This window comes from Urocitellus parryii, chromosome 1 (assembly GCF_045843805.1).
Source record: "Urocitellus parryii isolate mUroPar1 chromosome 1, mUroPar1.hap1, whole genome shotgun sequence".
NCBI lineage: Eukaryota > Metazoa > Chordata > Mammalia > Rodentia > Sciuridae > Urocitellus > Urocitellus parryii.
The window spans coordinates 222060963-222084658 of NC_135531.1; the positions used below are offsets into that span (position 1 = coordinate 222060963).

General features: G+C 36.3%; 1 protein-coding gene across 2 annotated transcripts in view; it reads left to right on the forward strand.

Moving 5' to 3' along the window:
- The window catches only part of Cers6 (ceramide synthase 6), a 273609-nt gene that overhangs the window by 140140 nt on the left and 109773 nt on the right, over nucleotides 1-23696 (forward strand). For both annotated transcript variants that reach the window (XM_026389568.2, XM_026389569.2), the window contains exon 4: nucleotides 18769-18826. In XM_026389568.2, coding sequence (XP_026245353.1) covers nucleotides 18769-18826 — 58 coding nt within the window. The remainder of the gene's footprint in view (nucleotides 1-18768; nucleotides 18827-23696) is intronic.

Here is a 23696-nt window from a genome sequence, read left to right on the forward strand (position 1 = left end):
ATAATTTTATATACCATAAATTTACCTGTTTGCAGGGTACATCCAATGATTTTTTTAAGTTGGCAAATAAGCATTGCCATCCAGTTTTAGAACATTACCCCCAAAAGATAACTTGTGCCCTTTTGCCATCAGTCCCCATCCCCTTTCATCCCTAGCCCCAAGACAATTACTAGCCTATTTCCTGGTCTCCTTAGATTTGTCTTTTTTGGACATTTTGTGTAAATGGAATCTTCTGGTATGTAGTCTTTTGTGTTGACTTCTTGGACTTAGCATAATGTTTTCGAGTTTTGTGCATTTTATTGCTTCTAAGGGCACTTTGAATGGATATAACTCCTTTTTTTAATCCATTTATCATTGGGTAGAAATTTGGGCTGTTTGTGCTTCTTAGCCATTACGAGCATTATAAAAAATGTTGCTATGAACTATCACACGCAAGTCTGTCTGTGGAAGTATGTTTTCATTTCTCTTGGGGAGATACTTGAAATTTAGCAAATTCTGGATCATATGTAAATTTATTTTTAACTTTTTAAGAAACAATCATACTATTTTCCAAAGGGGATGTTGCACCGTTTCATATTTTTGCCAGTGAGGCTGAGGGTTTCTTTGTCTCTACATGCTCAAATACTTCTTGCTGTCTTTTTGATCACAGCTATTCTCCTAGGTTTGAAGTGGCAATCTCATTGTAGATTTAATTCATATTTCTTTCATGAATAATGTATCTTTTCATGTGATTATTGTCCATGTATATATTTTCTTTGAGGAAATGTCTGTTTACATCTTTGGCTAAGTTTTTAAAAATTAGGGTTTGATATTGAGTTTCAAGAATTTATTATGTATTCTGGATACAAATCCTTTATTAAATGTGACTTGCAAATGTTTTCTCCTTTCTTGGTTTGTCATTTATTTTCCTAATGGTGTCTTTTGAAGGGCAATGCATCTTGAAATATGAATTATGAATTCATAACATAGAAGTAGTTTATAATATTTTTCTCATTTTAATTATTATATTCCAAAACTGAGGTTTGTAGGAACTTGTGGGGTCAGTAGTATGGTTGGTGGCAGCCTCACCTCTTTGAGTAATTTTTTTTTCTTTTTTTTGGATATCCACACAATACCAGAGCTCGAGGTAGCTCCAGATGTATTTGCTGTCTATATTTGTTTGCTTCCCCGTTTTCATTTAGAGTATGACTGATAAAGTGATTCAAGGGAAGGAAGTGATCTTGGATAGTTGGTTCCATCTTTAGGACAGCCTGAGGCTTTCATCCTCCCAAGATTGTCAGGGCCAAGCAGTGGACAGCTTCTTTTATTGTGCAGTCACACCACTCATCCCTTTAAAAAATCTCTTTTCCTCTCAAGGTTTTCCTTTATGATATAAAAAGAATGAGAGGACTGGGGGGGGGGGGGAGTTGAATGTAAATGTCTTGAAGCAGTTAGGTGGCATGATGGGGCAGTCTTGCAAACTGGTGAAGAACCCAGCCCTGACTCTCTGCTGCTTATCAGACATGCAGCTCAGGCAAGTTGGTCCATCTTTCTGTGTCTCCTTTCATGTCTCTAAAAGAGGGATGATAATAATATCGACCTTGTGGGATTTTTTGTGAGGATTAATGAATTAGACATGAAAAAATGCTTAGAAGCCTATCTTAGTGGAAATTACGCAGTGAGTGTTATATATTTGTTGTTAAAATAATAGAGCACTCTTGTACAGAAAGCACAGGCTTCATTTAACATCAGACATTCTGTGGGCTGGGGTTGTGGCTCAGTGGTAGAGTGCTTGCCTGGTACATGTGAGGCACTGGGTTCAATCCTCAGCTCCACATAGATAGATAGATAGATAGATAGATAGATAGATAGATAGATAGATGTATTGTGTTTATCTACCACTAAAAAATATATTAAAAAAATAAAGTCAGACATTCTGGGCAACACTTTGAGTTTGGCTCCCTACTTCCATACCTACTAGCTGGTGACCTCAGGTACACTGTTTGTTCTCTGTGCTGCATGTTATTTCTATAAGGGGAAAATCTTGGCTGTCATCTAGAAGTGTTGCTATGATAGACAGAATAGAATTGCACATGGGAACACACTTAAGAGTGGCTAGAAGACAGACATTTTTATTGTTGTTTCATTATTGGTGTTAAGGTGGTCTGATTGCTAATAAAGAAAGAATCCTGAAACCTTCCTCAGATGGAGTGGGTGCTATAGGAGTTTCAGGAAGAGGGACAGCTTTGCAGAGAGGTGCTGACCAGACCTTCTAGGGGAGATAGTCTTTGAGCAGCCTATGAAGGAGATCAAGAGCAGAGCTAACACCTCAAGAGACACCCGCATTGGGCTAGTAGGGAGCAGAGTAAGTGTCTGGAGGTGGGATTTAATGATTGAATAGCTGGACTTCACTCATAAATGTCTTCAGAGTTGTTCTCTTAGGAATCTCAAGCTGGTCGTGAATAGGCCCAATTTTAGAGTTAGAAATCACTTCCAGGAATGCTGCCGGTTTTAATTATTTACTCCTTTAGCAAAAAGTTCCAATAGCTTGGCTTGGTTCTAAGAAAATCTGCATGCCATCCTTCCTTTCTCCTTATCTCCGTTCTTGGCAGTGCTGCTCCATTTAATGGAAGGTTCTACATGAAAGGACTTTTAGAAGCAGCAGGAAATAATGTCATTCTAAATCATGCAATGGAGCAAAGAAAAAAAAGCATATTTGTTACAAAGCCATCACATACCAAATATGTACAAGGGATTACAAGGAACCACTTGAGAATTGGTTTGCTGTAAGATGTGTATCTCTGCTTTGAATTATCTAATATCTATGTTCTAGAGGAATTGGAAATAAATTTTGTATTAAGTTGTTTTCCCATTAGCATATACCATTATTTGAGAGGCTTTGCATGCCCAATTTGCTAGAATAACTCTAGTTGTAAGTTTCTTATAGATTGTTCACCATGTACCCTACCTACCCACTCCCTAAGTCCTCCTTCCCATTTTACACTTCCAAACTTAAAAATTATAAGGAAAACTTTGGCAATATGCTGTGTATTTTTTGTAATAATTCCTTTTTTCTCATTGATATGTTTTTATTAGCCCTTTTATTTGAAAGTAAAGAGATCTATTAGAAACAAACTGTACCCTTATATACGCTTAATTATTTCAAAATCTTTTAGCTCCAAGTCCTTTTTAGGTTCTAACTGGTACCAGAAAAGACCTTGCCACCTTCAGCTCCCATCCCCATTAGCTATTTCTTCACTGATCCACAAAAATGAAGGAAGGACCTCCATACTCTTAATGGCAGTCCCTTTTCTACCTTGTGTTTGGGAGCCATTGATGATGTGTGCCCATTTCTCTCTACTCAGTACAACTGCCCGAGTCTTCAGAGGATTAGAACAATTAGCTCAATGACACTTTCTCTCAGGTTTGTATGCTACCTGCTCCTTTCCTGCTTTTCTACCCAGCCAATCTCTCTTCCTACCTCAACCAAAGGGGCAGATTGTTTCTCATGTCCATCCTAATGAGATTTCCAGATCCAACATGGCCCCTTGTCAAGAACATTCTGACATACAGGTTGGCTGAGAATATTAAAGCACTGGGACATTGGAAGTGTAGGTCTCTGAATTGGTAAAGGTTTATTCTTTGGTGACAGTGCCTTTGGCCATCTATCTGGACAGTGTTCCTTAAGATCACCAACTCTTCTGAGTTCTATAGGCATTTTCCCTTAATGATATTAGGGTAGGATGACCTTGAAATAAAGACTACTCTCTGCATTTGCAGCAAACTGGATTGCAGACAGAAAATGAGAAGGACTTCTTAGAATAGGTAAGAGCACAAAATTGTAGTGATAAGCAGCTTAGTAAGTTTTCATGGCCTTGAGGGAGACATCATGACATATTCATACTTACGTTCTCAGCACCTAGCACTATGTCTTGGCATTTACCAAACCCTTAATAGCTCATGCTTAATGAATAGCCATCTGGTTATTAGCACAATTACAAATATAATGTCTTTGATTTGACTTCTCTAATTTTGTTAGGTAGACATATTCTGAGAACTAAGCAAGAATTCATTAGATCAGTAGAAAATAAAGGTGAATTTTCATCCATGAAAATTCCATGCTTCCCTGCTCATTTTGTTCATCTGTATGTCTTTGGTGGTCCCTTTATCCACATATCATTTCTTATTTATAACATTACATTGCCATGGAAATCCACAGCTGTACTTTTCACATCCCAGGCTTACTACATTTTGTTCTGAACACTCTGGAGCTGATTGTACAATGTACAGATTTAATGTAGTAGCAATCTCAAGTGGTTTTGTAACATAAAACATTAAATAACTTTAAACTGCAAACAAGGGGGATAAAGTCAGTTAAATTCAGACACATACATTTAATAAAAAAAAAAGCAACTGAGTCTTTCATGTGGCCATTCAGAAAAATTTATTTATTTATTTGCCATACTGAGGATCAAACCTGGAGCTTCACACATACTAGGCAAGTGCTGTACCCCTGAGCCACATCCTTAGCCTGAGAGTTTCTCATTTGTAAAACTTGCTGCTTAACTGCTTTAGAAGAATGAAGGTTTCCTTTGAACCTGTATCTTCTTCACATCTGATCTGACATGTCTGTCCTAGAATCATATTCTGGTTTGGTAGTCTGTATAATAATTTAATTCAGAATTTCTTCTATTAGGTCTATGTAACATATCTGCTACATAAAAACAGGGATGTTATGAGTTATTGAGTACTTGCTATGTGTTGCATGCCAATTGTACTACTTAATGAATATTTCTTTATTTAATCCTTACTCTGACCCTTTGAAGTAGATATTATCATCTGACTTTGCATATGATGAGTAGAAGCACAGGGAGTCCCCCCCCCCAGCACACAGGCTCCCTGAAAAAATGTGGATACAGTCTTCTAACCAGGGGTGTGAACTCTGCCTCTCTAAAGCTAGTGTTGCCTAGAAGATTTAAAACATAGATTTGTCACTTAAAGCTGAAAAAAAATCCAATTGGTTGTCAGTTACTTAAGGGATAACTCTAATATATGTTGTCTTAGTGTTAGAACAATATCTCATAGGGACAAACACTTCTATGTTGGAAGTGGAAACCAGAGAAAATTTTAGGAAGATCATGAAAAGTTGAGTTGGATTAAAAAACTCAGGATTAGGTTATGGTTAAAAAAAAATGTATCAACATATGATGAAACAGGAATGAGGTTTGTCTAATCACTCTAAAGAGGTGAGCCTGGTTAGGCTAGGGCAGGAGTCGGTTAGCTTTCCCCAGCTAAGGAAGAGGTGAGGTCACAGATACACATAAGTTGCCCCTTGTAGAGGATATTCTGAGAAAGAGTATGACTGAGAATATAAAAGTGGTGGGGCATTGAGAGTGTTGGGCTCTGGACTGTAAAGGCTTGCCCTTTGGTGCCAGAATGTAGGCAATCGATCTGGACAGCATTCCTTAAGACTGCCAAGTCCTCTTGTTGTGTTTCTGTGTTTTGCAAGCTATTCCTTAAATATACCTTGGATTTCCTTGTTGATGTGTTGTTGGAAGAGGAACCCTCATTCATGTCAAAGCAGATTTTCTGTACCATGTGACTGTTTTGTTTTGTGGTTAGATTCATCCCTCAACAGCCTGGTTTAAATGGTTGTTTGTGGTGTTCCGCTAATGATAGCCCACCTTATCAAGAAGGATGAAGACTAGATGTGCTGCTCTCGGAAAGAGTCTGAGGAGATGGAGCAAAGGAAGTAAACAAAAGAGGTATTTCCAAAGTAGAATTTTGAGATTTGATAACTGATGGGATAAGTGGATTCAAGGAGAAAGAAGACTCAAGGCAAGGATTTGGGGGTGGATAATAGTGTCCTTGACAGGAATGGAAGACAGAAAGATGTATGGGAGAAAGATAACAAATGTTGGATTTGGGAATTGGAGACTGAGGTGGTCACATGATGGAGTGGTCCTATGTTTCAGTGTCCAGGTCTGTGGAGGCTGTCAGGCCCAGCAACTGCAGAACCTATAGGCAGTGGGCAAGTTCACCCAGAGTAAGGTTGAGCATGGAGCTGAGTGTCTCTAGTGTTGATAGATCAAGGACATTCTGTACAAGAGCAAAGCAGCAGTAATTCAAGAAAAGGAGAATGGCCACTTTTGTCAAATATTACAGGATCAATACATAGGACTTAACTAATGGAAACCTTGGAATGAGTTCTCAAACCCTTAGAAAGTTTGATTGCCTCTCCAGAAGAGACTTGAGCTTGCCAAGATCACCTGAGCTGACCCTGAGAGCATCAGAGGATGCCTGCAATGTTTCCTGATGGGCAGTCACGTGGTTGCTCATTATTTCATGATGCTGACTATTTTCTAAGTATAGCTTTCCAGTTAATATGTGTAATACCATGTGTAGAAGCTAGTACAAGAAATCATGATGCTCATTTCAAATGGGGAGTTCAGTCTGTCCTCCTACACCCATGGTGAAAAATGGTGTTCATTATTTAGATCATGACGTGCTGCAGTATGAATATAGCTACAATGTGGGCAACTTAACTCTTCCAATCAGTGTACAATTTTTATGATGCAAACCAGTCAGCCAAGAATTTCCTTGTGTGTATTGTAGCTGGGTTAGATTTTGTAAAATGGCTTATTCTCTTATGCAGGAGTCTGGGTTGACATTTGTTGGAAAATTCTCAGGATGACAGACTGTTAGTCCAATTATGTCCCTTTCTCCCAAGGGACATAATTTTTCCAAGTAGAAAATAATGGTTATTGGTCAGAATGCTGTACAACTACATTTGTTTGTAATTGGACAATCCTTGACATACACAGATTTAATGATATATGTATATGCTTATAAGCATACGTGTCGATGCACAGGTACATACTTACTAATACACAAACACACACACACACACACACACACACACACATACACATCTCTCATAATCAAAGCTCAAGAAGATGACACATGATTTTAAATGTGTGCATGGTAAGAGTGGTACATCAGGGCAGGTAAATTAATAGTGAGCCTCATCAATAACCCTAACATCCATTTCTGTCCATCTCCTTTTTTAAACTTAATTTCTTCCTTCCGGTTGAATTCTCCTAAAAATATTAAGAAACAGGCATTTTAGTCTTTATTTTCAGATGAAGAAACTCAGGAAATCTCTCACTGCAATTGTGGGCATGGGTTTGGAGCAACATGATGATCTCCACTTGTATCCCTGGGCAAGCTCCCCTGCTCAGTCTCATGTCCTATGGTGAAATGTGCAGTAGAATCTGTGGCAAGGAGTGGACACAAACAGGGAAGTAGAGAAAGGGAAATTCACTTCCTTCTTAAAATCAAATGTACTTAATTTTTGAAAACTTTAGTGTCACTGATTCCGATTTTCTGTCATATGCAATCACAACATCAGTGCTCAGCAAGTGTCACTTTGTCTCCAATCTGCTTTCCAATCAGAAAAACAGAATATCTTAGAGACTACAGAAGCACTTGATGTGTCAGAGATGCAGGACATGAATCTGAATTCTAGACTGTTATAAATATTTGGCAGCTTTTGCCTCAGGGACACACTTAAAAATTGTGACACTTGCAAGTGCATGCTTCAGAGTCATATTGACTAAATTTATTTGGGGCAGTGGGCAAGCCATGTTTGTTTTACTCCTTTTTAAAATCCTTACCTTAGAAAATTGTTAGCTAAGAACTTGTTCGCTTGTCTCTTTCTGATTTTCACAAATTATAATCATTCAAATGAGCTTAAATGGACTTTAAGCTTACAATGATAAGTTTAGTCTATATTCAGGGAAATTCTAGGAGTGACGCAATTTTATAGGAAGAATCATCTAAAAATGTGTTATTTGTGGACACTGAATTGTGGCAGATGCATTTTGAGTAGATGTACAACTAAGATGATGTCAGAAAGACTGAAGAGAAAAGACCAACGTCAGCGATGCTGAATTCTACCTTGCTGGGTGCTTGACAAAGGCAGCCAGAAAGAAAAATGAAAAGAAAAATGTGGATCCTGACACAGGGTTGAAGAAACAATCAGTATAATGTTAATAGAACCCAGGAACAAAACAGAGTCAAATGTAAAAATACTGAGCACAGTAGAATCAGAGTTAAGTACAAAATGTATGTTCTATCTGAAACACTTCCAAAGGGCAGTTTTTTTTTAAGATGAAATCACAGCTGGAATTTTATTGTTTCTCTTACGATACTATATCAGTGTGTGTGTGTGTGTGTGTGTGTGTGTGTGTGTGTGTGTGTATGTATATATATATATATATATATATATATATATAGACATGTAACATAAAATATGTACATATAACAAAATATACATAATATGTATTATACTCATATTATTTTCTAATTATATTTTCCCACTAAATACTATAATGTCTTCCATGTTAGCAGTTATAGCTCCAGATCATATTTTTTTATTTAAATTTTTATCTTAACTTTTTTTTGGGGGGGTGGGGGTACTACAGATTGATCACAGTGGGGTTTAACCACTGAGCCACTTTCCCAACCCCTTTTATTTTTTTATTTTGAGACAGGGTCTCACTAAGTTGCTCAGGACTTTGCTTAGTTGCTAAGACTGGCTTCAAACTCTCAGTCCTCCTGCCTCAACCTCACCAGTCACTGGGATTACAGGCATGAGCCATAATGCCCAGCTCTATTTTAACTTTTGACAGGTGATAAATTCACAAAGTACAATATTCAATAGTTAGGAAAGAGTATTTAGCAAAAATTTCCCTCCTATCCCTATTTCCTAGTTGCCCATTTCTTTTATTTCCTACAGTATTTTGAAGATCTGAAAAATGTTAGAGGCCAAAAAGCAAATGCTGGAATGTATAAATCATTTCCCTTAGCCAAACCTTGATTACTCAATCCTTAGGCAGTTTTATCTCTAAAGGTGTGACTGTAATGACAGGAAAACAATAAAATTAGTTATGATGTTTAGAAAGGATGCATGGAGTGTCAGCATAAAGAGCAAGTCATTGAAGGTTTCTAGGGATATGAGAAGGAAAAAGAATAATGCATTTTTAGTAAGCATAATTCTTATTTATATCATCTGTTAATGAAATATTTCAAAACACTGAGAATAATATAACAACCAGAGAGACTAAGATAACAAAACTCCACTGTGTTCTATCCAATCCTGCTTTTTTTTGGGGGAAGGGGATGGATACTGGCGATTGAACTCAGGGACACTGAGTTCAGATGGACCACTAAGCCACATCCCAGGCCTATTTTGTATTTTCTTTAGAGTCAGAGTCTCACTGAGTTGCTTAGCACCTCACTTTTGATGAGGCTGGCTTTGAACTTGCAATCCTCCTGCCTCAACCTGGTGAGTTGCTTTAGCCTTATTTTAAAGACTAAAGAGAATCATCCAGAGTCCTTGTATGTCCCTTCTCTATTCTCTACCCTTCAGAAGTCATTTCTACCCTGAATATACTGTTTGTATTTCCTTGTGATTTTTTGTTACATATGTATTTATGTATGCATATGAAAATTGTGTCATTCTTTTGCATATCATCAGACTTTATATGAGTGCTAAGTGTAGTTTTTGAATCAGTGATTCCATGAAGACTGATCAAATTAAGTTCACATTTGATCTGGGAACGCAAACTGAATAGTTTTGCCCTCCAACCTCTGTTACTGCCTTGTTAATTTTTTTTGCTTCTCAAACAAAGAAACAGCTGAGCCCTCAGCAAAGGAGGAAAACTTTTTTGGAGCCACAGAGTGAATAATTGATGGAGGTAGAATAATTTCAGGAAATGTTTGCCTCAAGGCTGGAATCAGGTCTGCATGATCAGTCCCTGGGAAGAATAACATCTTTCCCCCAGCTATAGTATTTCTTTGGACTCCTAAAGTAATACAAGTTTGAAAACTACCCTGGGAATTTAGATTGTATATCAGAGTTTCCTAAAAGAAATCCGTAATCTCACTTTTATTTCATTCTTTAAGATATATGACATGTTTTTCAAACTAGAGTTAATTTACTTTCTCCCTAGTTGTACTCAAGTAGTCAAATCAGTGTCAAGAGTAATCAGCCTGAACATAAACTGCTTGAAAAGGAGACTATTGACCTAAAAGTCATGCTTTCAAAAATATTTTCTGATGAATGAAACCAATCAGCTGGTCAATAAAGACTTCAGTTCTGCCCTCACGTTAAAATATGGTGTCGACTGAACTCCTAGAAACAGAGTAGAATAGCGGTTACCAGAGGCAGGGAAAAGAGAAGACTTTGGTCAAAGTGAACAGATTTTCAATTATAACATACATCAGTTCAGGGGATCTAATACACTGGTTAGGTGACAAATGTTTAAAACTATCTTGATTTTGTTAATTATTTCACAAAGTAATCAAATCATCATGTTGTATACCTTAAGATCACACAATTTTGTCATTTATACCTCAATAAACCTGGAAAAAAGATATATCATTAATATATATCCCCCATCCTTTTTTGGAGGGAGGTACTTAGGCCTGTAGGGCATGAAAAAGAAGTATAAGTCTGCATCATCAACACAGTGCAATGGGGTAGGAAGACTTCATTGGGCTTGCTAACTGCAAAACAAGGGAAAGAACTTGTTGTGTTTCACAAATCCTAAATGCAACCCACCATCCATACAAACAAAACAAAAGGTTGAAAGCAACAACTTTCAAAAAATAAATTTAGGTGTTGGTTTAATTTATAAAGTGTGATGTCTGTTCACTAATGAATATTATATTGCCTTCTCAGAATAGGCTCTCAGAATGGGTTATCTGATGTTTTATTTTTTCTTATATTTTTAGTTAGTTATCCCTTTCTAGTCTTGGAACCTTAAGGCCACAAAACCTGGAGATGTAGATAAAGAAGACCTGGTATGTAACTTGTTTAACCAAGTTCCCTCTAATGTAGAGATGAGACACAGTTCTCTGGGTCCTCATCCTAATCTGTAGAGCAAGAGGGTAGATGACCCCTAAGGTCTCTATCTAGCTGTTAAATAGTCTCTGGTTTGAGAAAATTAAAAAATGGAGGAGCAGATACTTCTGACTTGTGTGTATATAAATACTAAACTTACAATAAAGCACAGTAGTTAAGGCCACAACTGGGCCTTCCCTGAGCCGTTTCCTGTTAGGGTGAGCAACATACATTCACAGCACCACCTCTCAGTAGGATTCTCAGGAAGTCACTTCACCTGAAATGTGTGCATTGCATTATGCTGAGCAAGGAAGAGAGGGCACCCATCTCCTTTGCTTTCCTTCTGTAGCTGAAACAGGGACAGCAGCTCTCAGAATAGTTCCATTGATTTTTGTGTATAGTGGTAGGAGGAAGAGCTGTAATGTTGTTCACAGTAAAATAACTTATGTGTTAAAATCATTGATATTTAGTGCAAAAGAAAATGGTTTCTGGAATCAAATTGCCTGGATTTGAATCTAAAATCTACCACTTATTAAGTGTCTTTTGACAAGTTACTCAAGTTCTATCTTACATATAAAATGTGAATGACAGTTGAATCTATCACATAGGGTTCTCATATGTTGTAAGTGATTTACTAATTATTTAATATGTGAGACTCTTAAGGATGGTATCAGCACAAAGTAAGTGCTCAACAAATGCCAGCAATTACTTATATTATTGTATAACAATAGGTGAGCTCTAAAGAAAGCCAACTGAAAGTAAAAAGTACTTCTCCAAGATCACTATTCATATCAAGACTGAGACACCAATTACTTTATATTAAAACTTTGTGGAAGTGACTATATCTATACAGAAACCCCCTTGGAGTTTTTATAAGTCCAGTGGTAATTTACTGGAAAAGTATAAAGTATGTCTGAAATGCAGTTTTGTTCATATCTTTTTTTAATTAAAAAAGATCTTCAAACAGCCTTGACATACATATGTTTATTTATGTATTTATTTTTGTGGAATTCATTGTGGTAGATTTGTACATAGAAATAGCACAATTTGGTAGATTTCATTCTTCAATACTTCCCATAGCATTGTTCTTATTTTATAAAAGTTGTCAGCTATGAGTTTGAATAGAAAAATAGTCTACTTTGGGCTTAGAAGTAAAATGATAGGTGTACATATTTTAAAGTACCAATAAATAAGGTTCATTATAATTTATTTCTAAAAACATTCTCATTTTCCAACTGCATAATTTTGTGTCATTTGTAACAATTTCTAAGATATAGCAAAATAATTTATATTATACATTAAATTTTGTGAAAGAAAAATTTTCAGGCCATGCATATAAGCACGACTTCACTTCTCATATTTGATAAGAAATAAGCTATTCTTGTTTGTTTGTTTGTTTATTTATTGGTAGAAGGGTCACTTAACCACTGAGCCACATTCCTAGCCCTTTTTATATTTAGGGACAGGCTCTCACTGAGTAGTTTATCACCTCACCGTTGGTGAGGCTGGCTTTGAATTCTCAATCCTACCATCTCAACTTCCTGAGCCACTGGGATTACAGGTGTGTGCCACTGCACCCAGCTAATCTTGTTTATTTATATTTTAAGAAAATATTCTTTAGTTATATATGGACACAATATCTTTATTTTGTCTATTTATTTTTATGTGGTGCTAAAGATTGAACCCAGTACCTCACATGTTCGAGGCAAGTGATCTGCCACTGAGCCACAACCCTTGTTTATTTTTGTTTAGGTAATAGAAGAACTAAATGAAAAAAATTTCCAAGTTAATTCAATTTTAGAGAAAAGAATAACCATACTGTCATTTTTTTTTGGATTGTGACAGTATGCCCTAATTTTGCACTAAATAACAATATTTTTCATTACTTAGACCATTCCATTGTCATACCTCTTCCCTTTCTTGCTCATTTTGTATAGTTCCTGGAAATAGTTGATAAGTTATTTGACCAAGGACTAGTTTGGTTAATGTAGAATTAAATAAATGAAGGGAACACGTACTCTTAATAAAAACTCAGAGGTCAATTGAGGAGCAAGGTAATATTTGCTACCAGAAAGGCAAGGATAAATAAGACTCATTCTTAAGGCATTTAGAACTCACAAGCAAGTCAAAGGTTTGTGGCTATAATCAAAGATGAGGAAAGAAAATAACATCAGAAAGTTGCAGTGTTTTCCAGGGTTGCAGCACTAAGAAAACATGGCTTCGCAGAACAAGCAGCATTAGACATAAATCCTGAAAGAGGCTAGTGTTTCCGCAGGTGGAGGGGTAAGTGATAGTGTGGAGAAGGCCCCAGGAGGTAATCACTGTGATTTTGGTTGGTAAGCTTCATATTATTTTTAACTGCCCTGGTCTTGAAAAGAAGTAGCAGAGCAGTCCTCCCTAGTCCCCAGGTTTGTAAGCAGTCTGTTTGCATTGGTCAAAGTAGACTGCTCTCAACCTATGACGTCCACTAATGCCTACCATGTTAGAAAACCATTTTAGCTGAAGGCATTGTCTTCCGTTCAGGTGTGTAAAATCAGGCAGAGCAGCATAGCCTTAAGGTTAAGAGCCTGGATACAGGAATCACACTGCCTTCCTTCCATCCTGACTCCCCTTATTAGCTGTGTGGTCTTCAGCAAGTTATAAAACCTCTTTTGGCTTTTCTCCTCATCTGAAAAAAGAAGGTAGGGATGATGATGATAATGGTGCCTGCCTTGCTGTGTGAAGTAGCTCCATTAAATGACTTCCTATTTATAAATCACCTAGAATTGCTGGTGGCAGAGAAGAAGCACTTTACATAAGTGTTGTGAATGAGGTGACTTCTGCATTCTGCCCTGCCCTCCCTAAAATGGCATGCTGAGTTGAGCTCAAGATCCCCTCTGTAGTTAAGGATCCCTGTGCCATTTGGGTGACACCTGGCAGCAGGAAACAAGAGCCCAATGCCCTGATTTCCTGCTTTTATGGCACATTTGATCATTCTTGATTTTTAACAAAAAAAAAAAAAAAAAGAGTTGTTCAGCCTTGTTGTATAAGGATGATAAACCAGATTCAGTGGTGGTTTTTACTAGCTTCCTATTCTAATTTTCAGGTTTGATGGATATAAAAGGCTTCCACATCCAAGCAAATGCAGTGGAACATGCTGACTTCTCTAGGCAAAGGAGTGTGCTCTAATTCTACCAAATTTGAGAGAAACCAATTTTAGAGTCAGTGCTCAACGGCAAGGCCCCTGGGACCCTGTTCCCAACGGGAGCTGCTTCCTTGTACAATTGTTTTCCTCATCTGGAATCTTCCTGGGACTCTGTCATCCTTCTGAGCACCCACCATGGACTACTTAGCACTGACTTAGCTCCTGATTCTGCTAACTAAGCTATTACCCCTTCCCTTCTGCTTTCCAGGCTGAAGAATCCTCTTTCATCCTGCTTTCTTGTCCTTGGAAGTTCATGCTGTGCTTATCAAAACCCTTCTTCTGCTAGTTTAGTGGTATATTCATAAAGGCACTGAAGAAAATTTGTATTCAGTTTACCATTTTTAACCAGGAGTCATCTTTAAGTTTCTATAAAAATATTCCTTCATTGTTATTTCTCTTGTTATCAAATCAACAATGGCTTGAAGTTGTCCAACAAGAATGGATTTAATGCCTCCCTTCTTATTCCCTGTTTTCATTAATACAGTCTGAGGAATAATCCCTTGATTACTATTAAATATCTTACTTTATTCCTTAATAACAATAGCATTTAATTTGGCAATGAAATTTACTGCAATTATTTCACTTTACTAATGAAATATATTCTTTTGATTCTAAAATGATACCATTAGCATTCTTTATTTCTATTTGTATCTTAGTGGGTTGGAATTAGCCTAATTTTTTTAGTAAAGGTTAATGAGTGATGTCTTTTCTGAGCCTTTAAATATGAGAATATCTTTCAAATTCCTTTACAAATGAAAGGGAGTTTGGCTGGCAGTTGCTTTCTTTCAGTCTTCTCTTTTTCTGGCATTTGATAATCCAGAGGAGAAATTTAAGACCAATTGGACATTTGTTCCTTTGACAGTGACTCATTTTCCTTTGATTTGTGTGTGTTTGTGTGTGTGTGTGTATGTGTGTGTGTGTGTGTGTGTGTGTGTGTGTGTGTATATATATATATATATATATAATTAGTTGTAAATGGACACAATACCTTTATTTTTTTTTATTTATTTTTATGTGGTGCTGAGGATTGATCCCAGTGCCTCACATGTGCAAGGCAAGTGCTCTACTGTTGAGCCCTAGCCCCAGCCCCTGATTTGTGTTTTGACTTGTATTTGTTTTCCTTTGTAAATACTGAAGGATTTTCTTTTTTTTTTTTTCCTCAGCTTAAAAAATTTTTCAGAAAGGAACTTTGAATTGATATTGTTTGGAGTAAATTTAGTTCTCCTTTTTTTTCAGTTTAGGTTTTTTTTTTTTAATTTGTCAATTTGTCTTGGATTATTACTTCCCCTCCAGTTCTTCACTTATGTTTTCTCAGAAACAGTTATAATTGACTTTTTGTTGTTGTTGTTGTTCTTTCTGGTCCCTCAGACCTAGGATCTTTTTGCAGATGGCCTCATAGGGATATTTACCCTCTATACACCAGTGATTTAATTTTTCCTATGTGTTCTGCAATCACTTCTCCCCACTTGGATGATAATGCTACCTTTCAGTTTTAGAATCCATGTAATACTTCTTTTTTTTTCTTTTCTTTTCTATCTATAATTTCTTTTTATCTTACCAGAGGACTTTTATGGATTTATGGCTTTCTACTTTTGTTTTAAGAGGTCATATCTTCTTGTATCATATCAACGTTGCCAAATACATTTTTAAAAATTACTTTTGATTCCTAGAGGAAATTATCTTTAGGAAACTATAGATGTGCTTCCTTTGAAAATTTGCATGCTTGTTACTTTCCATATTCAGTACTGTTTAGTAGACCCATGCTGACTTTTAGCTGTTATTTTTATTCCTGAATTTGGAAATATTCAACCAGACCCTCTCCAAAAGAGAATACATGGGTTGTCCTTAGCCTCACTGTGCTCCTGTTTCTTAGTAAAAGTCCTTTTAGATCTCTGACCTCATAGCAGGGGGTTGTTTATGGACTCTGACCTATTTTCAATGGACTAGAAGACTTTCAGACATGTAAGTATCTCCAATGCCTTGTTCTCTGTTACTTTATATATGAGTTATATAAGAACTCCAACACTCAGAATGCAGCACTTTCAAAGATCATCTTGTCTCTAAATCTGCCACTGACACTGCCAGGGTGCAAAGTACTTCCCCTTCTTCCCAGTTGTTAAAATAAAGTTGCAATCACTAACCCATGGGGTGGGAGATTCTCCTGCTGCCTCAAGAGGCATCACCTTGCATGAAAAAGAGCTGTCTAGGTTTCTGACTGATACAGATTTTTACATTTCTGTTCAAGATGACAGAAAACAGAGAAAGAGAGATATGCAGATACATTTCCTACTTGCTTTAAGGATTTCAGCTTGTTTTTTGTTACCTCTCATCACATTCATTAAACCTCATTTTATTCTTTTACTGTTGTAAAATTATTCTAATTTTAGCAAAAAAAAAGTTGCTGGTAATATTTTCCTTCCTTGTATGATTGCAAACTTCTTTACTTTTTTCTCTTTGTGGAGATATTTTAGTACAAAGTTGGGAGAGCCTCTACCAGGGGCTGGTGGCAAACATTTAAAATTAAGTGTAGCTTATATGAAACTCCACAGGCAAAGTACTTTTTCATGTTACACAGCACTTTTAAAATCTTGCTTCCTGCAAATATTTTGTGAAAATATACTCTGCCTTGTAAATATTCATCATGAGTTGTTATTCAAATCATAGAGGCATCAGTGTTCCTGTAATAGAACCTATGTCTTAGGAAAACTGGGTCATTCTAGTGTTGAAATAAAATGTACCTAAGTAATGGTAGGAATTCCAATGACTTCTATAAAATTTTTATTATACATAAAAGCTGCCTGATCACTGCCTACTAACAGTAGTCTTAGAGCTGAAACAGCTGTTATAAATGATTTAATAAAGAAGTTACAAATTCAGTTGCCTCCAAGGACCAGAAAAATAAGGCAATCCATCAAGTAGCCTTGTTCAATGCAATAAGTAGAGGGAGGGACTAGAGAAAAGTAGAGATTACTGGTGCTACCAAATGCTTGAGTCATCATTACAATATAAACTCAATCTACCTTTAAAGATAGACTAAGGTCAAGGGATATTAACAGCCTCACCCAAAGTTAGGATAATCTATGTTCATAATCAGAACCAGTTATGTAATTTGTATGGCCTAATGCAAAATAAAACATGGCACCCCTTGTCCAACAAATAAGAATTTCAAAACAGCTACAGTACAGCATTTAAATCAAGCATAGAGCCCCACGTGAAGCCATCCCACTTCTACCTAGAATTTGACTCAAATCACTCTTATCTGTAACCACCAAGAAACTGAAATTGAAGATGAAGTTAAAGTTAAGTTTTTTACTTTAATGAATAAGCAAGCCATGTCTACTTACTAGTGGCTTTTATGTGCGGTTTTAGAATCCTTGCTTTTCTATTAGTGTTTGGAGACTTGTGGAATCATTTTTGTTTCCATCAGTTTCTACTGTTGTTCCTTGGATTCAGGCTTTATGAATTGTTGACTGTTTTCAACCCTGAAGTTCAAAGCTCTTTTCCAAAAGTTAGTTCTGATTAAAGTCCAGAATATGTGAAGAGTTGGTTAGTCCGTGAATGAGTCTGCCTGTGTCTCCCTTGGATCTCACTATCATTATTCCTTATTCTTATCTGAATACAGGTGTCATTTCCTCCAGATAATCTTGTACATCATTTGAATCATCTCCTAAGATCACCTTTCATTGTTACCCTATTTGAAATTTTTACATGGTTTACAAACACAAAAAGTGAATTGCCTTCTGATGGACTGAACTGACTGGTCATTTTCTACTTTGTTCATTTAAAACTCCTAAAAATCCCAAGTTTCCACTAACAGCATAAGCTCAGGAATCGTATGCAGTGAAATCCAGTCAGCTTTTAAAGGCACAGCTATTCACAGAGAGTACAGGAATAAAATTAGAAATTGAGTACTAGGGTAAGAGGGGGATTTTTTTGTAATAAATAAACAAACAAATACACACCTACATATCTTATAATTCAACATTCTTGAAACATTTCTATCATTTAAAATCTAAAGAAAACATAAAATGATTTTAATTTAAAAACAAAGTCTACCAGGTAGATGCAGTTTAGAAAGGTATGATTACTTTTAACAATTGTAATATTTCTTATTGAAATCTATATGACTTCCTGTAGCAACATCCACAAAGATGTCGATAAACAATTGTTTAAAAGACAAAAGAAACTTACCCAATTTTAGAATATTGAAGTTTTTATTCTTTTTTATGTTTTTATTAGTGCATTATAATTATATAAAATATTGGGGCTCATTTTTACATAATCATACATGCATGGAATATAATTTACTTCAATCCCAATGCTTCCCAGTTCCTTTCCTTCCTAAACAAACATGAACATTAGTTAAGTCACTAGTGTCTGAATCAGATAAATTATTTGAATATCTTCATATTGTTGAACTATATCCCTTCAGAGTAATTAGCAAGAGAAATTCACATGTTGGGGAAAGGGAAGATGAGAAAATGGGCAAATTCAGTAAATGAAAAAAAGTTATGAATGATTAATATTTAAAATATTTGGTGTAAGCCATGCACATATGTGTTCAACAGCTAATGCACAACAAGTTTAATCCCTGGAGAGGCAAATTTAATGGACTTCATTCACCCACATATTTCAGAATATATTATGAGACATATATAGACTGGATGTCATAATATTTTTTTTTAACCTTCTGCAGGTGGAGATTTTCATTTTACCTCTACGTATTTACTTACGGTGTCCGGTTCCTGAAAAAGGTAGGATCTGTCAAATTACTTTATATAATTCTTATATAACCAGAAGCCTACATCCCATTTTTAAAAAATATGTGACTATATTTTAAACAGTTATAACTGTCATCCTAAGAATTATTTGTGCATTTTTATTTGCCTCGCAAGTAATCTTTTGTGTTCTATTTTAGTAAATCATTTTTAGGCATATATCTAAGATTCTTCTGAAAATACTTTCTCTTCTTTTACCAGCCTGTCTTGTCCTAAGCATAATTTTCAAATAACTTCCTTCTTTGGTTAAGTAACAAAGTTGAACTAACCAAGTCATTACTCCGATTTAAATAACTTTAAGTACTTGATACATTTGTTTTTCCAGTGGAAGATGCTGCTAGTCCCATATCCATTCTAGCCAACTATACTTTTTTGCATTAGGAGCTTCATAAAACTAGCTGATGCTGTAAAGGAAGTTAGTTTCCACATCACATATCATGCAACTTGATATCAGTTGTTGCAATGTGGGTTATCACTAGTCTTCATGAGTAGAAATTGCTCTTTTAACTTCTTACTTTGCAATTAACAGGGCAGCACTAACTGCTGGTGGAAAATTCAGTTCCTTTCATAGTTGTACTTTCTTTGCCTGCTTTGCTAAATCCTGCATGGACTAGGGTACCTTAATCTATTAAAGTAATTCATTGTGGCTGCCATAGTCTTTTTTCCTAGTTATTTCCATGCATACTGCTACTACTAACAAGTAAAGCTGCTTAAATTTAGGACTCATGAAGAAGTACCTTCTGATAGTCATGTACATATTAGCAACAGTGATTTGACATAAAATGGAAAATTATCTTTAAATAATTTTATAAAGTGATATGATTGTTATCTTTATTACAAAAATATTTTTCAAATAGGACTTGTGCCAAGTAGCGTGACTTCCTAGTAAATCTTGTAAATATTGACATGAAAATTTCAAGTATGTTTTTACTTTTAAGGTCTGAGTTATCAGATGTAGTCTGTCTGTGGCAAATCCTATTATAGATAGTGGTTGTTTCCCATTATTATAGTTTCCTAGAGGAAATATCATTTTTACTCCTTATATTTTCCTTTGCCAATGGCACTTCTTTTTTCACTAAATAGGAATATATGGTGCAGAGGCCAGTTGGATAGATTTAAATGAATGAACTTTACCCATAAATAGGAAGAAATTCTCAATGGGATAAGCTAATGTGATGGAAACTGCATATTTTAGAACCTTGCTATTCTCACCATTCAAACTTATCTAGAAAAAAATAGAATACTGTAGGACGTTTATGCTTGTAACTTTACTATCTTGGAAGAAGAGATTGCTTTGGGTGGAATTTCAACTGATACGGGAGAGTGGTGTTTCTGGGGACCTGGGGTTGCTAACTAGAGTCAAGGTTTGGAATTCTCCTCTGGTTCTGTTGGTGAGAGGCTTTGGTGGTAATAAAGAGAAGATGGTGAGAGCTAGAAGCAGTTTTGCCCTTTCCCCCAGGTGGGCTTGATATGGTTTCCTGTAGCTATCATAGGTCAAGCATGGCTATCTGTCATCAGAACAGGAAGCACTCTGACATTTAGCTCTGGCTCACTCTGACCCTAAACAAAATGAATGGAACAAGAATAACTTTTCTCTTCCAGTCCTCAGTGGGTTGTGGAAGACAGTTAAGAGGGCCTGCTGATAGAATGTTTGCTTGGAAATGTTTTTTCCTTAAACTGTACCAGTTTTCTTTCAAATATCTCTGCTTATAACAAATGCTTTAAAAAGAAAAAGGAACTAGACATTGTTCTGGTTAAATTAATCTGTAATGGAGGTTTCTTTCTTTAATGCTGTCTAAACAGCACCTGTTTTAGTTTAGTTTTAGTCATAATGTGAAATAGAAATGAGTGCATAGAAACCATGTGACCAAAATACCTGTGGAGAACTTCATAAGCCATCTTGTCAAGCCCTCCATTTCATAGCTAAGGAAGCAGCAACTCAGAGAGGGCAGGTGACATTCTGAAGGTCACATAGCTAGCTTATTAAAGCCTGAACCTCAAATTAAACACACACTGCTGTCTCTTATTCCAGTGCTTTCTCTTCTTTTACCAGCCTGTCTTGACCTCAGCATAATTTCCAAATGACTTCCTCCTTTGGTTTAGTAACAAAGTTGAACTAACCAAGTTATTATTCCAATTTAAATAACTTTGAGTACTTGATACATATGTTTAAATATTTTTATCAACTGTCTTAGAACAGACAATGGTTTTATCCATCTACACCCAGAGGGGGGAAAAGTTTGGACACAGCATTGAAAATAAAATGATGTAATTAAGATTTTCAAACTACTATAAATACTTTGAAATCCATTTTCTTCAATATAGCAGAAAGTCTTTTATGTGATTTTCCAAAGAGTAGTAGAAATTTTTTTCACAACACCAGTGTAATGAACCAATGTGAAGAGGTGGATGCCTGTCACTGACACTCATTTTATGCAAAGTATCAGTTACTATTACCTGGACTCCTAGAAAAATGCCTGGTACCTCTCATGATTCAGTTTTCCTTTGCCTTTAGATAAAACAAACCTGCTAGGACTTATCTTCTACATGGAACTAAGTAACTGCCCTTTCTCCCCTAAAAGAATAAGGAATAGATTATACAGCATTTGCTTTACAGACATGTAAGTAAACTATTAAGTTATTGTTAGAGTGCTAGGAAATACTTAAATAGTTGAAGCCTGACCATATCATTTGCTCCTGTTATTGCTGTCACAAGTGACTGCCTATAAATATGATTGGCAGAGATAAGTACTTCTGTAAAAAGCAGCCCAGAGTTACTTAGTTACTTGATGTGCTCAAAAGTCCTAGCATACAATGGGCTTATACAAATTAACACGTTTTCTTAGGTCTTTAGAGAAACTACATATCAAGCCTTAGAAAATAGAATAAGTTCTCTCTGATGTACTGCATTTACTGTTTTTTTTCCCCTCATTTGTAGACAGGAGTTTCTGTTGGGTGAAATTATTCAAATAGTTTTCAATGGACTCCTATAATTAGTGTCACAGGAATACCATATAAATACATGTGCTACCAAGATTTAGATAAATATTTTTTTCTTGTAATCTACATGTTATGCTAATGTAATTCCAACTTTATGGTCATAAAGTGCATTTCATATCACAATCAATTCTGTACATGTGCATATACATAATTGAAAGAAAACTTACTCAAAATATACCTCTATCTAACTTCTGTAATCTGGGGGCACCTATTAAGAGACAAAAACCATAGGGGATTTTTAAGCATTACTATAATATCAAAAAGTCATTGACCAGAGGAACTCAAGGTAATTGACTCCCAGTGTGTGATGAGATAAGGAGCTTGCACACCAATGTAAATGAACCCACTTCTTTTTGAGAACATGGACCTGTGAACTGTAGCTGAACTGAACAGTGTGCCTCATGAAATAACTAATTTACAAATGAATATACACTCTGGTGTAAGCTCCTTTGTCATTGTGAATCTGTAACCAACATTTGAATAACCCATTGCTCTCTGCTTGGGCCATACCAAGGAAGGGCTCAGAGAGGTAGGAATGGCAGGGATATGCACCACTCTGAAGACCAAGGAGTCACAGGAAGTGGTTGCAGTTATTAGAACTTAGAATCTCAAAAGAAGGGCCATGAGCCCCACCAGTCTTCTGAGGAAGGGATGCAGCCCAGCTGGTGTCTCTGAAGGAGCACAATGATACTGTTCCTGGGAATGTGTAGAAACTGCAAACTGGAACCAACTGCTGCTACTGCATCCAGCTGCTGTTGCCACTGGGTGAGGATGCAGATGACAAGAACTGGAAGCAAACCAAAAAGAAGAGAGTCCTATTTTCTTCTTGCAGCCTCCCCCCTGGTGCTTTCCAGAGACCAAACTTGGCATGATCCCAGTCCCTCAGAGCCAGCAAAAGTGTGACTTGCAGAGTCCCACTTCTGAGGCTGAGAGCAGCAATCTCTGTAACTAGCTCAACCTCAGCATATTGCTGCATTCTGTGACGTGCGTCAATAAATTATTGTAATTTATTTTATTTTTAAAATATGCTACTTGCTGACTTTGTGACTCACTACTGGGTGAAAACCTGAAGCTGAGAAGACTGTGTCAGACTAGCCCTTTGGCCATTCCCTTGGACTTCCTGAGTACAGCCTGAACCAAGGAACAGCCGTCATGGTTTCACGTGGCGTTCTCTTCAAAGGTCAACAACAAAAGCTGCAGTGTTCCCCTGGTGTCATGCTTCAAGATGTTCTCTTTTGCGAATTGGTTAGCATGGAATCTTTCTGATATGGAAACACGGTTGTCATTCTTTTCTCTATTTGAGGATGAAAATAAAATTTGTTCATCTGTTAGAATGTACATCCATTTAAAATTTTCTTTCATCATTTTTAAAAATGTTGAAATTGCTTGGACAATGTTGCTTTTTTTAGGCAGCTTGAAATTTACTTTCTACCTGAAAAAAATGGCCCATCACATATTTCTGTAAGCAGTGCATATGACATAGACCTCTAACTAGCATTGGGGAGGGGCCGTAAAGATCAACTTTCCCACATTTCTCATTTCAGAAAAGAAAAAAATAATAATTTCAGAAGGGAGATTTGACTTGCCTGAGGCTAATCTCTTTTTTTAAGAATTTTTCAAATATTTATTATTTGTTTTTTTTGAGGCTATTGTGAAGGGGATAGTTTTCCAAATTTCTCTTTTGCAACAATGTATAGGGATCCAATTGATTTATGGATGTTAGTTTTATATCCTGCTACTTTGCTTCATTCATTTATGAGTTCTAGAAGTCTTCTGTTGGAATTTTTTTGGGGTCTTCTAAATACAGAATCATGTTGTCAGCAAATAGGGCTAGTTTGAGTTCTTC